This window comes from Ictidomys tridecemlineatus, chromosome X, assembly GCF_052094955.1.
Source record: "Ictidomys tridecemlineatus isolate mIctTri1 chromosome X, mIctTri1.hap1, whole genome shotgun sequence".
In the NCBI taxonomy this organism is placed as follows: Eukaryota; Metazoa; Chordata; class Mammalia; order Rodentia; family Sciuridae; genus Ictidomys; species Ictidomys tridecemlineatus.
Window position 1 is genome coordinate 606,166 of NC_135493.1, and position 18,567 is coordinate 624,732.

Consider the following 18,567-nt stretch of genomic DNA (forward strand, 5'->3'; position numbering starts at 1 on the left):
TCTCGGCCTACATGTCAAATAAGACACACTTATAAACCTCCCTCCAACTTCAAATACATGAAGATGAGAAATACATTATTTTAAATTATTTTTAAATATGTAACATACTTTAAAACAAGAAAGTAAATTCTCTGTGGTCTTAAGATAGAGAAAACATATGTGAGTAGAAATTAGGGGGTAAAATATTACCTGATGTCTTAAAATAACATTTACTATCTTACAGTTTTCTTGGTCAACAGGCTGGGCATGACCCACAGGGTTCTCTGCTCAGGGTCTCACAAAACTGCAATTAAGTTATTGGTCAGGGATACAGTTATCATCTGGGGCCCAGGGTCCTCTTCCATGTTCCTCCATTTTTTGGTCAAATTTAATTTCTTACAGCTAATATATGGTAGGTCTTGGATTACTAGTTCACTGTTGGTTGGGGTAAGCTTTCAGTTCCTAGAGGCTACCCGGTTGCATTGGCAGTTCACAACATGACTGTTTACTCTCTTCCTCTGAAACCAGCAAAATAAATATTTTTCTAATATTTCTCCCTTTTAAGGCTTACATGGTTAAGTCATGCCCACCCAAGATAATCTCCCATTTGATTAACACCAAGTCAGCTGATTATCTACCTAATTATAAACGTGATATCCTATCATGTTCAAAGTGCTCATCCATGATGAAGGGTAGGGCGTTTTGCAAGGCATGTATGTATACTAGGAGATGGGAATCTTTGAGGCCATTTTAGAATTCTCTCTACTGTAGCTGTCTAGAACCAGGAACCAAGTAAGACACAATTTCCATTTTTGCTTTTTATGCTACATGAATTATCTTACTTATTTTATATTCATGAAGTTTTTCATTGTCTTTTTTTATTCCAGATGCCTGGGGGGATGTCTATATCTTTGGATTTGATTTCTGATTCTCTAAAGTAAATTAGATAACCCTATTTTGACTAAACTTATACTACCATAATATTTTTTTACTTAGAGTTTGATTAGTATATAATATTCTGGACTTTTATTTTCAGTCTGCCTAAGACACCTTTAAAATCTTTGTCTTTCATGCCTAGCATATAGCAACATAGAATTGTGGTGGGGGACAGAGAAACCAGCAGGATGTGCAGACTTTTTGAGGTCCTTAAGCACAAAACCACTTTTCTCAACACAACATTTGCCAGATTCTGAAGCTGCTCAGGTTGAATGGAAAAAAAGACTAAAGAGAAAAACTTTGAAATGAACAAGTCCCCTGAGACAGAAATTTGATTTTGGTACCTTCCAGCATGAGAATTCCCTGAAGTATATTCTAGGCAATCATATAAAAATCCTAGAGGAAGAGGACCAGATATAAACCCATTTTTTCTAGGGCCCTAACACAACCTTGACTCACTATCTGTGATTCAGTTAGCATTATCAGCCACCACTCTTCCTGGAAAATGACTAGGTGCACCCCCTCTAGAAAAGGATAATTTTGATCCATTAAAATTTTATGCACATCTATCAATCAGTCAATAAAAATTACTGGAAATAACAAGTGAGTCTTTTAAAGAATAGAGTTCTTAAATTTTTTACAAAGTCTAGTTCATTAATTTTTTTTCTTTTATGATTTATGCTTTTTATGTCTTATCTAACAAAGTTTTGTTTACTTCCAGATCACAAAGACTTTCTCCTATGTTTTTTTCTAGAAGTTTTATGTTTGTCTATTATATTTAAGTCCATGATCCATTTTGGACTTAATTCCTATATAAGGTATAAGATTTACATTGAGGTAAATTTTTTTTTCCTATGGAGGTGCAATATATGCAGCCCCATTAGCTGAAAAGATTATTTATCCTATTAAATTACCTTAACAGTTTTGGTCAATAACACACTGTTTTGGTAAACTATAACTTTATAGTAAGACTAAGATATGTAGTACAATTCTTTCAACTTTCTTCATTTGCAAGAATGATGCTTATTCTATGTCTTTCCATTCCCATATGAACTTTTAGATTCAGATTGTTAATTTCTACCAAATTTCAAAATATTAATTTGTATTTTATTAAATCTATAGATCAATGTATGAATAATTTATTTTAATAATACTGAGTGCTTTGATTCATGAATATAGTATATATCAATTTAAACCTTCTTTAATATGTCTCAGCATTGTTTATAGTTTCAGAGTGCAAATCTTTCACATGTCTAGTTAATTAAGTTTCATCACTTGGATTGCTTTTTAATTTTTTTTTTAGTTATTGATGGACATTTATTTATTTATTTGTTTATATGTGGTGCTGAGAATTGAACCCAGTGCCTCACACATGCTAGGCAAAATCTCTACCACTGAGCCACAACCCCAGCCCATAAATTTATTTTTCAATATTGGGGATTGATCCCAAAGCCTTGTACATGGTAGGCAAGTGCTCTACCACTGAGCTACAACTCCAGACCCCTGTTTGGTAGTTTAAAAGAAATCATTTGAAATTTTCCATCTGTTCTTTATTAGAATATTGGAATAATATTTTAATTTTATTTTTATCTTTATTGGTAGATAATAATTGTATATATTTATGGGATACAAAGTGATACTTCAGTGAATTTTACATTCTGGAATAATTGAACCAGAGTAATTAGCACATACATCACTTCAAGTATTTAAAATTTCTTTATAGTGAGGACATTTAAAATCCTCACTTAGCTATTTTGAAATATACAATACATTATTATGTACTATAGTCACCTCACCACACAATAGCACACCCAAATTTAATCCTCTTATCCACTAGAACCCATTGACTAATGTCTCCCTTTCCCTATCCACCCACCAGCCTCTGTTAACCACTATTCTATTTTCTGCTTCTGAGTTTGACTTTGTTAGATTCCACATATGAGACCCTGTGGGATGTGTAACTCTGCCCAACTTATTTCACTTAACACAATGTCCTCTAGCTTTGTCAATATTGTCACAAATGACAGAATTTCTCATTTTTTAAAGGCTGAATAAATCCACTATGTGTATATGCCATATATTTTATAGTTTTAAAAGAGTTTATTAATGGGTTGGGGATGTGGCTCAAGCAGTATTGCGCTCGCCTGACATGCATGCGGCCTGGGTTCGAACCTCAGTACCACATACAAACAAAGATGTTGTGTCTGCCGAGAACTAAAAAAATAAAAATAAAAAAAAGAATTTATTAAACTGTTATAGCAGGATACATTTTAAAATAAAAGTACAAAATATTTCTGGAAAGGATTGTCACCAGAAATGTTATCAACCAGTTTATTTTCCCTCTCAGTCCTCTGATTTTCTTATAGCATGCATGTTTTTAAAACTTAAGCAAATTCTATTTGCATTCCCCTTTCCACTAATTTTACCAGTCTATCAGCTAGAATCTTGAGCAACTGCTGACAGTAATCTAATTTCCTGGGTTCTATTTCATACTATCCCAAGCTTCTACTACAGTAGAAGTAATTACTTTTTGTTAAATTTCTAACAAAAATATTCTTGTTAAATGTTAGTAAAGGTTGGCAATTTTCATTAAAGACATTTCCTATTAACCATGGTTAAAATGGGACCTTAGATAAACTTGATTTTAGATGAAAACTATGAAAAAAAAACAACTTACAATTAGGTCTTTATGTAAGAAATACTCTATGCAGCATGAGACAAACCATAGCTCTTACCTTTCAATTTCCTGGCTTAACAAGAAATAGCAAATTTATTTTGGGGAAGGATGGGTACCAGGGATTGAACTCAGGGTCACTCAACCGCTGAGCCATATCCCAACCCTATTTTGTATTTTATTTAGAGACATGGTTTCACTGAGTTGCTTAGTACCTCATGGTTGCTGAGGCTGGATTTGAACTCACAATCCTCCTGCCTCAGCCTCCTGGGCCACTGGGATTACAGGCATGTGCCATCACACCCAGTGCAAATTCATTTTTAAAAGGGTATACATATACATTTTTAGTTTGATGATTCCATTTGCAATAAGAATCAATTCAGATTTTAATTACCATGGAACTTTGATAATTCTAGCAATTGCAAAGCTGAATTTTATCTAACTAAAAGCAAATAACATTCTAAGATTTCATGTTTAACCTGTTAAAAATTCAATTAAGGGTTTGTGGCTTAGTGGTAGAGTGTTCGCCTAGTACATGCAAGGCCCTGGGTTCAATCCTCAGCACCACATAAAAATAAATAAAATAAAGGTATTGTGTTCAACTACAACTAAAAAATAATTTTTAAAAATTTTAATTAAATATTTCAATCAAGGGCATACTATCTAAAACTAGTATTGTTATCTAGTCATGAGTTTCTCATTACATTTTGCAGCCCCTAAATGTTCAGAATAAATGTAACATTCACATAATACTACAGTCCATAAAAAGAGTATGTTCTTTTCCTGGGTTTGCCATATTTTTTATATCCATGCAAATGTTGATGGACATTTTGGTTGTTTCCATAGCTGGATATTGTGAACAATGCTACAATGAAGATGGAAGTGCAGATATCTTTAGCAAAATGATTTCATTTCTTTGGGTATATATCTAATAATGTGATTGCTTAAATCCATGGGTTGTTTATAAGCACGGTTTTGATAGCAGCCAAAAACCTAAAAGGTGTGGTTTTAATTTTCATTTCTCCAATGATTAATGATAGTGAAGTATTAGAGTTCCCTACTATTATTATGTTGCAGTCTATATCTCCCACCAGATAATATTTGATTTATATATTTAGACACTCTTAACATTCGATGCATGCTATAGTTTGAATATAGATTTTCCCCCAAAGATTCATGTGCTAGATCCTTGGTCCCCAATTTGGTATTGTTCAAGTGGTGGAACTTTTAAGAGGTAGTGCCTAGTGGAAGGTAATTAGATCACAGGGGCACCACCCTTGGAAGGAATCAATACAGGTCTCATGGAACTGGATTACTTCCCCCCAGAGTGGGTTGTTATAAGGAAACCTGAACTATCCAAATTTCTCTTCTGTATGTGGTGATTTTCTCTCCCATATGCACTCCTACTATTGTGATACCTTCTTTCATGAGGTCTTCTCCAGAGCTAAGCAGATGCCAGTGCCGAGCAGATTCCAGTGCCATGGAACCTCTATAAGTGTAAGCTAAATAAATGATTTTTTCTTTATAAAATACCTAGATTTGGGTATTTTGCTATAGCAACACAAAATGGACTAAGGCAACGCATATATACTTATAATTGTTAAATATTCTTGATGAATATTTGACATCTCTATATAATCAGCATCTTTGTTTCCTTTAACAGTTTTGCCTTAAATTCTATTTTACCTCATGTGAGTATAACTATGGCTATTCTCTTTTGTTTCCATTTGCATGAAATATCGTTTTCTTTTTTTATTTATTTTTTTTTTGAGAGAGAGAGAATTTTAATATTTATTTTTTTAGTTTTTGGCAGACACAACATCTTTGTTTGTATGTGGTGCTGAGGATCGAACCCGGGCCGCATGCATGCCAGGCGAGCGTGCTACCACTTGAGCCACATCCTCAGCCTGAAATATCTTTTTCTATCTCTTTGTTTTCAGTCTATGCATGCTAAAGGTAAAGTGAGCTTCTTGTAAGGAGCATATATGTGGTTCTTGTTTTTAAGTCCACTCGCCACTCTACGCTTTTTGATTGCAGAATTTAATCATTAGACATTTTGGTTGTTTAGTTTGAATTTAATCAATTTGCATTCAAGGTATTTATTGATATGTAGGGATTTACAACTGCCATTTTGTTAATTGTTTTCTGGTTGTTTTGTAACTCCTTTGATCCTCTCTGTCTTGCTGTCTTCCTTTGTGATTAGATAATTTTATCTAGTGGTATGCTTTTTTTACTTTTTAAAAAATATCTACCATAGGTTTTCACTTTTTGGTTTTCTTGAAGCTTACATAAAACATATTACAGTTATTAGCAGACTATTTAAGCTCTTAACAGCTTAACTTTAATCTCATACAAAAATTCTAAATTTTTGTCCTTGCCTCGTGCATTTTGTGTTTGATATTAAAATTTATATATTGTATATTGACTATCCCTCAATGAACTATTACAGCTATAATTAATTGAATAATTTTTTCTTTACCTTCATACTAACTATATAAATAACTTATATAACACCTTTACAGTGTTAGAGTTCTATGGATTTGATTATGTACTAGCTTTTCTACTTTATAAACAACAGAGGTTTCCTTAGCTTATAGTTCTAGAGGCTAAAAAGTCCAAGTGGCACCATTATCTGATCAGCAGCTGGTGAAGACCTTATTGCTGGGAGACCAGGGAGAAGGTATGAAATGGCAAGACAAAGTAGATACTCAGGTATCTTCTTATCTTCTAATAAAACCATAGTCCTGTTGGACTAGGGTCCTACCTTATGACCCAATTTAACATTAATTGCCTCCCAAAAGTCCCACCTCCAAATGCCATGGTTGGATCAAATTTCTACCCATGTAATACCTCATAATGGGATTAAATTTCAACATGAGTTTAGTGGGAATATTGAAACCATAGCAAACTCCCTCAACTTTTATTTTTCTGGGAAAGTCATGATCTCATCTTCATTTCTGAAGGGTACATTTTCTGACTATTTTTCATTGGTAGGGTTTTTTGTTTGTATTTTATTTTTGTTTGTTTTTGTTTTGCTTTCAGCACTTTGGATGTATCATTCTGTTCTCTCTGGTTTGCTGAGAATCCTATTTACAGTTACCTTTGAGTTCCCTTGTATGTGGCATGTTACTTTTCTCTTGCTGCTTTCAGAATCCTCTCTTCATCTTTGATTTTTGACAGTTTCATTATATGTCTTGATGTAATCTTCTTTGATTTAATCTAATTGGACATTTTTAATAATCTTATACCTGGATATTTATCTTCCCCTGGATTCAGTCATTATATCGTTTTTTTAACATTTTTTTGTTGTTGTTGGACATGTTATCTTTGTTTTATTTACTGCTTTTCAGAGTGGTTGTGCTAATTTGCAGTCCCACTGACAATGTATCAGTGTATCTTTCCCTCTCAATTTCTGCCAGCATTTATTATTCTTTTTTTAATATCTTTATTTTGTTTATTTATTTATTTTTTTATGTGGTGCTAAGGATCAAACCCAGAGTCTCACATGTGTGAGGCGAGCGCTCTACCGCTGAGCCACACCCCAGCCCCAACATTTATTATTTTTGTTCTTGCTAACAGCCATTCAAACTGGAGTGAGATGGAATCTTAGTGTAGTTTTCATTTGCATTTTCGTGGTTGCTAGAGATGTTGAACATTTTTTTCATATATTTTTTACCATTTGTTTCTTTTGAAATGTCTGTTTAGTTCTTTAGCTTACTTATTGATTTGAGTTATTTGTGTATTTGTGTTGAGTTTTCTGAGTTCTTTTTATATCCTGGATATTGGTCCCCTGTTAGAGGAGGAGCTGGCAAAGATTTTCTCCCATTCTATAGGCTCTTTCTTCACTCTCTTAATCCTTTCTTTTGATGTAGAGAGGCTTTTTTAATTTTATGGCATGCAACTTATTGACTGTTGGTTTTATTTAGGGTCTTGTTAAGGAAATTGGTGCCTGCACCTATATGATGGAGTGTGAACGCTATGTTTTCTTCAAGCACTTGTAAGGTTTCTGGTATAATTCCAAGTCTGATCCAATTTGATTTGAAATTTGTGCAGAGTGAGAGATAGGAATTTATTTTCATTTTTCTACATATGCATACCCAGTTTTCCCAGCACCATTTGTGTAAAAGGCTCTTTTCTCCAACTTATATTTTTGGTACTTTTGTCAAGTATCAGTTGACTCTATCTCTGTGGGTTTGTTTCTATGTCTTATATTCTATTTCACTGTACTTCGTGTCTGCTATTGTGCCAGTACCATGCTGTTTTTGTTACTATACCTCTGCAGTATAATTTGAGATCAAGTATTGTGATGTTTCCTGCTTCATTCTTCTTACTCACTATTACTTTGGTTATTCTGTGTCTCTTATTTTTCCAAATGAATTTAGAGCTGTATTTTCTATTTCTGTGAAGAATGCCATTGGTGCTTTGAAGGGGATTGCATTGAATCTGTATATTGCTTTTGGTAGTATGACCATTTTGACAATATTAATTCTGTCTGTCCAAGAACATGAGAGGTATTTCCAACTTCTAACATCTTCAATTTCTTTATTCAGTGTTCTATAGTTGTTATTGTATAGATCTTTCGCCCCATAGTTAGATTAATTACCAGGGTTTTTTTTAGGTTATTTGAAATGGATGGTTTTCCTGATTACTTTCTCAGTAGAATTACTATTGGAGTATAAAGTATACAAAAGATATTGATTTGAGTGTTGATCTTGTATCCTGCTACTTTTCTTAATTCATTTATCAGCTTTATAAGCCTTCTTCTGAAATTCTTTTGAGTTTTCTAGATATAGAATTATGTCTCAGCAAATAAAGCTAATTTGACTTCTTATTTTTGTATTCCTTTAATTTTCTTCTCTTGCCTGATTGCTCTGGGTAGAGTTTTGAGAACTATATTGAATATAAGTGATGACAGTGGACCTCCTTGTCTTGTTCCTGGTTTTAGAGGAAATGATTTCAATTTTTCTCCATTCAGTATGATGTTGGCTTTGGGTTTGTCATGCATAGCCTTTATAATATTGAAGTAAGTTCTTTCTATCCCTGGGTCCTTCAGCATTTTTATGATGAATGGGTGAGATGATCATATGTTTCTTGTCCTTAACTGTATGTGGTGAATAACATTTATTGATTTGCACATGTCAACCCAATCTTGCATCCCTGGGATGAAGCCCTCTTTGTCATGGTGTACTATTTTCTTGATGTGTTTTTAATGTAGTTTGCTAATATTTTATTAAAGGTTTTTGCATCTGTGTTCATCAGAGATATTGTTCTGTAGCTTTCTTTCCTTGATATATCTATCTATTTTGTTATCAAGGTTATACTGACTTCATAGAATGTATTTGGGAGTGTTCCCCCTTTCAGTTTCATAGAATAATTTAAGACTGGTGGTAGTTCTTTTTTATAGGTCTGGAAGAACTTAACTGAGAATCTATCTGGTCCTGGGCTTTCTTTGTTTGTAGGCTTTTACTTGCTGTTTCAATTTCATTACTTGAAATTGATCTGTTTAGGTTTCCTATATCTTCCTAGTTCAATTTGGGCAGGTCATATGTGTCTGGAAATTTGTCAAGTCTTCTAGATTTTTAAGTTTATTGGAATATAAATTTTCAAAATACTTTATGATCCCTTGAATTTCATAAGAGTCTGTGGTATTACCTCCTTTTTCATCTCTAATTTTGTTAATTTGGGTCTTCTCTCTCTTTCTTTTGGTTAGTTTGGCTAAGGGTTTATCAATCTTATTTGTCTTTTCAAAGAACTAACTCTTTGTTGCATTGATCCTGGGTATTTTTTTTTATTTTCAATGTCATTAATTTCAATTCTGATCTTAATTATTTCCTGTCTTCTACTGATTTTTGGATTAGTTATTACTTTTATAAGGCCTTGAGGCAGAATATATTTATTTGGAATCTATTTTTTTGAGGGAGTACTGGAGATTGAACCACTGAGCCACATCCCAGCCCCTTTTTTTTTTTTTGAGAGAGAGAGAGAGGAGAGAGAGAGAGAGAGAGAGAGAGAGAGAGAGAGAGAGAGAGGAGAGAGAGAATTTTTTAATATTTATTTTTTAGTTATTGGCAGGCAGACACATCTTTGTTTGTATGTGGTGCTGAGGATCGAACCTGGGCAACATGCATGCCAGGTGAGTGCGCTACTGCTTAAGCCACATCCCCAGCCCCCTTCTTTAAAAAAAAAATTAGATGTTGATGGACCTTTATTTTATTCATTTATTTATATATGGTGCTGAACCAAGTGCCTCACACATACTAGGTAAAAGCACTCTACCACTGAGCCACAACCCCAGCCCCACTAGCCCTTCTTTTTTATTTTGAGACAGGGTCTCTCTAAGTTGCTTAAGACCTCGCAAACTCGCTGAGCCTGGCTTTGAACTTGTGATTCCCCTTCCTCAGCCTCCTGAGTTGCTGGTATTACAAATGTGTGCCATCACACCCAACTCTATTTTTTTGGTGGGGAGGGTACTGGGGATTGAACTCAGGGGCACTCAACCACTGAGCCACATCCCCAGCCCTATTTTTGTATTTTATTTAGAGACAGGGTCTCACTGAATTGCTTAGCTCCTTGCGGTTGCTGAGGCTGGCTTTGAACTCATAATCCTTCTGTCTCAGCCTCCCAAACTGCTGGGATTATAGGCATGTACCACTACGCCAGGCTTTCTTTCTTTGTAATGTAGGCACTCAGCATTATAAAATTTCCTCTTAGAACTGCTTTCATACTGATATATTGTAGATCTGTTCTCAGTTTTTCCAAGAATTAATTTCTTTCTTTCTTTTTTCTTTTCTTTTCTTTTTTTTGTACCAGGGATTGAACTCAGGGGCACTCAACCACTGAGCCACATCCCCAATCCCATTTTGTATTTTATTTAGAGACAGGTTCTCACTGAGTTGCTTAGCACCTCACTTGCTGAGGATGGCTTTGAACTGGCAATCCTCTGCCTCAGTCTCCCAAGCCACTGGGATTACAGGTGTGCTGCACTGTGCCCAGTTTCCAAGAATTTCTTTTCCCATTTCTTCTTTGATCCATTCTTTATTTAAAAGATTATTGCTCGATCTCCATGTGTTTGTGGTTTCTATTATATTTCTTGCTGTTCATTTTTAGCTTCATTCCATTATGATCTGATAGAATACACAGAATTATATAGATTATGCTCTATTTTGAAAAAGATTCCATGAGGTGACAAGGTAAATTCTGCTGTTTGTGGGCAAAATATTCTGTAGATATTTTTAGGTCTATTTGATTTATAGTATTTAGGTCAGAAATATCTTTATTGATTTAATGCTTTGATGACATGTCTTTGGTAATAAGAGTGGGTTGAAATCACCCAGTAATATTGTATTGGATCTAACTGAGATTTAATGTTAAGGAGCTTTTTATGTACTTGGGTACTCTGACATTTGGGCCATATATATTTACTATGATCATATCTTCTTCTTGGATTGTTCACTTTATCAGGATTTATCTGTCTTTCCTGATTCATTTTTGCTTGAAATTTAATTTGACAGATATGAGAATAACTATTCCTGCTTTTTTTAACTCTTTTTGAATTGGAATATTCTTTCCATCCTTCTACCTTCAGACTGTGAGTGTCTTTGCCTATGAGTCTTGCAAACAGCATAGAGTTGGATCTTGGTTTTTTGATTCTTTGTGCTAATCTGTGTCTTTTATTTGGGGAACAAAGACCACTTACATTCAGTGTTGTTATGGATAGGTGTTTATTTCTTGTCATTTTAGTTTCTTTGCTTATTTAATTCTATCTTGATTTTTATTTAGTTATTTTTTTCTTCTAGTGAGCTTCATCTATTTGAGAGCTTTTGTTTCTGAATTCTTCTGTTTGCCTTTAAATATTCTTTGTATTTCTGGATTAGTGGTGAATTCTTCTTAGTGAATTATTTTAGTTTATCCTTATCCTGCAGAGTTTTTATTTTTACATCAATTCGAAAGATAGCTTTACTAGATATAGTAAGCTTGCCTGACAATTCTTTTAAATATTTGTTAGTTATTGATAGATCTTTATTTTATTTATTTATATGCAGCTCTGAGAATCAAACCCAGTGCCTCACACATGCCAGTCAAGTGCACTACCACTGAGCCAAAGCCACAGCCCCCTGGCAATATTTTTAGAACTTGTAATACCTCATTCCAGGTCCTCTTTAATTTTAGAGTCTGAGTTGAGAAATCAGAAGTGAGCCTTATTGATTTGTCTCTAAATGTAACCTGGTGTTTCTCTCTTACAGCTTTTGATATTCTATGTTAGGTGTAATGGTCAATCTGAATTGTCAACTTGATTGGATTAAGAGATGCCAAGGATCAAGAGGCTTATGGTGTATTGATGAGGGTGTGTGTAGGAATGACTGGCATGTTGGATAGCCAACTGAAATGGAGACTCTCCCTAAGAGTGGGCAGAACCATCCAATAGGATGATGGCTTGGATGGAATAAAGGTTGGAAGAATAAGGAAACAGCAGCAAATGCAAGCTTGATTGCTGCTGAGACCCTGTGAAGATATCAGACACTCGTTCCTTCACTCTTCCAAAGCAGACTCTGCCAGTGATTCCCCAGAAGCCTTTGTTCTTGGACTAGGGTAGCACCATTAATCCCTCTTGTTCTGAGGCTTCAGCCTCTTGGACTGTGCAGCTAGCGACTGGTTCCTCCAGCTCTCCAGCCTGCAGATGGCCATGGTGGACTATCCAGCTTCTGGTCGCTTGAGCCAACCTAATAAGTCCCCTTTATGTAATTATACTTCCTGTCTATTCTGTTCCTCTAGAGAACCATGACTAATATATTAGGCATTTTGATTATGGTGTGTTTTGGAAAGATTTATTTCCTGATCTGGTCTATTTTGGTTTTGTATTCATCTTATATGTGGATGTCTATCTCATTTCTATTATGGGGATTTTTTTTCTGATAACATCTCATTGTAAATATTCTTAATGCCTTTGACCTGTATCTCTATATTCTCTTTTTTCCCAGTGAGTCTTAGGTATGGTTTCTTGATATTGTCCGAGAGTTTTTTTATATTCTGATCATATTGTATCTTTTTCCTTTGTTGCATATTATATACTCAAGTTGATATATGTTGTCTTCAAGGACTGAAGTTCTGTTTTCTAAAGAATATAATCTGTTAGTGATGCTTTTAAGTTGATTTTTAATTTGATCTATTGTAACTTTCATTTCCAAAAATATGTTAGAGATCTTTTCCTCTGAGCTGCCACCACTGCTGCTACTGGTAACCAAGCTGGCACATCTCTAACATGTTATTTCTTATATTATGCTCAAGTTTCTGACTTTCTGTGTTGGTTTTCTTTTACAGTTCAGTATTAAGTTTCAGTGAGTTCCCTTAGTACACACCTTGCTGAGAAGCAGTTTTACTGCTTTGCAAATTGGGTGATAAGGAACTGCAAGGAAGTTTATCCTTCTTCTAATCTGCCATCTTCTATCTCCAATATGTAAACTGTTTTAGATGATGATAAATACCAAAGACAAAAATAAAGCAAAGGAAGGAAGTAGTGGGTGTTAGGAACAGAAGAAGGATTTCAGCATTGCAAGGAATGTCCATAGAAAGCCTTCAATTAGAAGGAGATATCAGATAAAACGACCCAACAGAAGAATGGGAGCAAGGCAAACAACAGAAAAGGTCCTGGAGTAGGAGTCTGTAAGGCCTATTTGAAGAAGGTCAATGTCACAGGTGTGTGAGTGATAGAGATAAGAACAGATAAGTACAATGGGATCAAATCACTTCAGTTCTTGTAGATCACTGTAAGGAACTGGGCTGTGAATCTGAGTGAGATGAGGTTTCTGCAGAGTAATGAATATAGAAGAGACATGATATGATTTACATTTTATTTTAACATGATTGCTCTGGCTACAGTTGGAGGATATTCCAGAGGTATGGCAGACAAGCATGGGAATCGGATAAGAATGGTCATGTAGCTATTACAGTAAAACAGGGTTACTAGACAGGGACAATGGAGTTGATGAGAAGTGAACAGATTCTGGGTAAATTTTGAAAGGTGAGCTGACTGCAGTTGCTGATAGGTTAAATATAATCTTGAAGGGAAATAGATAATCAAGGAAGATACCTAAGTTTCATCCTGACCATTTCTAGTTGCCAATAAGAGGTTTTACTTTTAAAAAAAAAAAAAACAGGAGTTGATTTTTTTAAACTTTATTTTTTATTGTGTAAATTTAAGTTGTGCAACATGATGTTTTTTGGGTTTTGTGTTTTTAGGGGAGTGGGGTACCGGGGATTGAACTCAGGGGCACTTGACCACTGAGCCACATCCCCAAGCCCTATTTTGTATTTTATTTAGAGACAGGGTCTCACTGAGTTGCTTAGCACCTCACTAACTTGCTGAGGCTGGCTTTGAACTTACAATCCTTCTGCCTCAGCTTCTCAAGTGCCTTGGATTACAGGTGTGCGCAACTGGGCTCAGACAACATGTTTTCATATACATAATGAAGTGATTACTACTGTAAAATTTAACATATCCACCACCTCACATAGTTACATTTTTTTTTTTTTGGTACCAGGGATTAAACCAGAGACACTATATTTTCTACTACTTATCTTTGGAAACATGTTGTTTCTTTTCTTTTTTTTTCTTTTTTTTTAAATTTTTTATTTTTTTTATTGGTTGTTCACAACATTACAAAGCTCTTGACATATCATATTTCATACATTAGATTGAAGTGGGTTATGAACTCCCAATTTTACCCCAAATGCAGATTGCAGAATCACGTCGGTTATACATCCACATCTTTTCTATATCTTGTAACAAATGAGCTTTTAGGAACATGTATGGGAAATTAAGACCATTTTTAACATTGTTGCTACAGGTAAATAAAATTATAGTCACCAATTTCCTAATAAACTTTAATGAACATAAAGTGAATTATAATTCACTTGTATTTCTTTTTAAGGTATCCTCACCTGAGTCCCAAGTACAAGGAATCCTTTGATGTGGGCTGCAATCTCTTTGCCAAGTTCTCTGCATACATTAAGAATACACAAAAGGAGGCAAATAAGAGTAAGATTTCTTTCTTGAAGTCTCTATTTTTCTCCTTCTCACTTCTCACTCAGCTAAAATAGGATTTTCCTGAATATATAGTATATATATATTGGGTAACAGTTTATTTCTTCTGCTCAGTTTTATTCTCTCCTCTGATATTCCCTTGCATTGTTTTATCAGATTTAAAATCTGAGATTTAATATCACAATTACCAAAAGATCTCAATTAAATCATTTATATGTCAAATATGAACTAGCTACATCTTTCAGAATCCATAAACTGTAGCATCTACCATTTCCCACAAGCATTTTTTAATAAATTTACTATCCTCTGAGTCAGGAAAACTATATCTCTTTCTTCCACTTCCTGATTCATCTGTTGGATAACATATATTGCTTTTCTTTGTCTGACTCTCCTACCACTTCTCTTCCACAAAGAAAATCCAATATATTGCTACTCACCATTTTATCTATGTCTCACCAGTGAATAGTTGAGCATTCTGTATAATTAAGTAGATGTTCAAGAGCCAGTATAAGCTATGTATATAAACAGAAATGTCTAAATTGTGAAAAGCATATTTAGAATGTATATATGAGGATAATATAGTTATAAATAACGTAATGACTTAATTGCCTCAGATTTTGAAAAATCTCTGCTCAGAGAGTTTAAGCGTCTGGATGACTACTTAAACACCCCACTTCTGGATGAATTTGATCCAGACAATGCTGAGGAACTCAGAGTTTCCAAAAGATTGTTCTTGGATGGGGATCAGCTAACACTGGCTGACTGCAGCTTGTTACCCAAACTGAACATTATTAAAGTAAGTCTTTATACAGCAGGTTGCTATAGTATGGGAGGGGTTTGTAAGTTGCCAGCATGAAGCATCCTTTCTTTCTTCAGATAAAAGTTCTTCTTTCTTCCTAAACCAAAAGTATTTTTCACTATCTTGTCTACAGAATAAGAATAATAATACCATTCTTTTCACAGAATGATCAAGAGAAAATTCAATAAATTAAAGTATAAAAATGCTTGGAATGGTGCTCTAGATAATACCAAGTGGAAGAAGATGGTCATCATTATACAAAATTCATGTATTTGTATATGAAGATGTGAATTTGGTGTCAACATACCTTATATACAAACAGAGATTTGATAAATTTGTTGTATAAATGTGTATTAAGAATTGTAATAAAAAGAGAGCTCATATATAATGGCATAATTTGGTGTGAACATACTTTATATACAGAGTTACGAAAAATCGTGCTGTGAGTGGTTAATTATGAATGTAATTCATTCCACTAGTAAAAAAAAAAACCCGACAAATAAGTGATTATAGCAGGATTGCAGGATGCAAAGTTAATCAACAATTGGGATGAACCAAACTACTAGGTATAATTAAAGCTGTAATTCAAAAAAAGTTAATCAATAAAAATTAATCACTTTCCTGTAAAAAAACATATTATAATATGATGATTTAATTATTAATTTATTAAATATTTATTGAACAGAAATTTCACAGAATTTACTGTGTTCTATTCCTGACAAAGAGAGTTCATGAAAATGACATAATAAGGACCCTACTAAACTCTCAGTCCAGTGAGGGTAAAATGCTCTTCTTTTCTGTGTTCCCTTCTTGTAAATGTATTCATAATTAAATATAGCCTCAAAATAAACATGATCCAATCATTCAGTGTTGCCTACATTTATAGACAAAATGTTAAAATAGTAAATTCATGATTCTTTAAGTTTATAATACTTGATTTTTGAAATGTCTTTCTACATAATAGTCATATTACTGATGCCTTTTACTATTATCTTCTTTTTCCACTTTTTTTCTAAAATTGTAGGTTGCTGCCAAGAAATACCGTGACTTTGACATTCCAGCAGAATTCTCAGGAGTCTGGCGCTATCTCCACAATGCCTATGCACGTGAAGAATTTACCCACACATGCCCTGAAGACAAAGAAATTGAAAACACCTATGCAAGTGTGGCTAAACAGAAGAGTTAGAATAGTTCTTTCAGGAGAAAAAGCTATATTTGTTATTACATTTCACTTTCTACTTTATTAGGAAAATTTTTTGAAATAAGAATATGAAAAACAATATTTGCTCTATCCAACCAACTTATGAAAAATAACTGTATTTTCTGTATATGAATAACCATAAAAAAATCTGTTCATTCTATATCTTACAGATCTTCACATTTTCAGTTCATTTTTATTTATTCCCATGATAAACCACTGCAATATTGAATGACATGGAAAGTATCGAGATAATTTTACATTTTTATTAGTTTATTGTGCACATAAGTTTATTTCTGATATGGATAATGAAATCAGAGAGTTAACGTATCAAAGAAGCAAATTTTAAAAGAATTATTTTTTTAAACTACTAAAAAGACCAAGACCAATTGGTCTTAGAACAGCATTCAAAACCTAAAAATATGACCACCTCAGAGATCAGACTGTTTATATTATTGTTAAATGAGCAAGTATTTATTTGATAAAACATAATTTTAAAAAACAAGATCAGAAGCAAATAAATAGCAAATCTGCAAAGTCAACTGGATCTTTTAGTCATAGAAATAAGGAAACTAAGAGAGTTGGATGACCAAAAAGTCTTGTTGCTATTTGTGAAAAGACAAAATACTCAGTCCTTAAAGGATGATCACAAAATTTTCTATAGAATTTTAAATGTATTGTTAGATTCATGTTCTATACATCACATATTAAAGTACTCTCAAGTCATTCAAGTCTAGAAACAAAAGCTGAACTTAACTCTTTCTCCTTTAAAGGAGTAACACAAGCAAAATTATATCTCCCAAAAAGGAAACCACAGGTTGGGAACAATGATACACATGTGAAACCCTAGAGACTTGGGAAGCTGAGGCAGGATGATAACAAGTTTGAGGGCAGTCTCAACAATTTAGCAAGACATGTCTCTAAATAAAAAATGAAAAGGGCTGGGGATGTAGCCCAGTGGTAGAGTACCCCAGGTTTGATCTCTGGTAAGAAAGGACAGGGGAACACAGGGTTATATTCTAGGTTTTGAGTAAAGAATAGAGTTTAGACAAAATTTACATGAAGTAGTATTTTAATAGGTTTCAAGAAAAATAAGACATTGAGTGAAGAGTTAACACCAGGCATAGGGTTAGAAATGACCCAAAATTCTGTCCTTGAAAAATAGAGTCAAGATAAATGTTTGCCATATGACCTCTTTGCTGAAAGACTTCTGATCTGACAGATTGTACCTCATCTGGATGTGGGGTTGTAGCTTTTCTGAACAGCTCACATCTTTCTATTTTCATTAACATAATTTTTAAAAGTAAAGTTTAAGATCTATGATCCTAAAGAACAAAGCCTCTCAGTACCACACCCTGAAATTTATTAATCAAAGCCATGAGCACATATTTAAAGTATGCCACAACTAAGTTCCAGCATATAACAAGGTAAATATTTGTGACAAGTGGTTACTCAATTCCATAAGTACTAATACATCTCAGAATTACCCTCTTAGACAAATGGATTATTATCTTTTTTGAAGGCTGAATGGGGCTGACAGGACCAGAGGAAATGGACCTCACTTCCTATTATCTTCTTAGATGACATCAATAAAATTTAATTCAGTAATTATTATTTGAATGGTGTTATTAATTATTATTTTTTTATTGCAACAACTCTATTAACTTTGTAAAATCACAATTCTCAAACAATGTCATTTACTAAGGACAGAACCAGTAGGAAGAAATTCTCTATTGGGCTATAAAATCACAAGAACATATTCTTTCTGCATATTTACATTTCTAACCCTATATGTCTCTAAATCATCTGTAATTTTATCTGTTTTGGATTTTTAGTCAAAAACACTGGGAAAGCAAAGTTCCATTCTCTAATGATAGTCTGATAAGTTCAGTCAAGCTTATTAGAAATTACTCTAGTATGACTTCAAAATGACAAGCACA

The 18,567-nt window shown here is 33.8% G+C and overlaps 1 protein-coding gene across 1 annotated transcript in view; it reads left to right on the top strand.

The window, feature by feature from the left end:
* The window catches only part of Clic2 (chloride intracellular channel 2), a 36,206-nt gene extending 17,965 nt beyond the window's left edge, over positions 1–18,241 (top strand). Inside the window, exons 4-6 of the mRNA XM_005342019.5 lie at positions 14,518–14,624; positions 15,245–15,426; positions 16,454–18,241. Of these exons, the coding sequence (XP_005342076.1) occupies positions 14,518–14,624; positions 15,245–15,426; positions 16,454–16,615 (451 nt within the window). The 3' untranslated portion in view covers positions 16,616–18,241. The remainder of the gene's footprint in view (positions 1–14,517; positions 14,625–15,244; positions 15,427–16,453) is intronic.
* Positions 18,242–18,567: the final 326 nt, after the last annotated feature.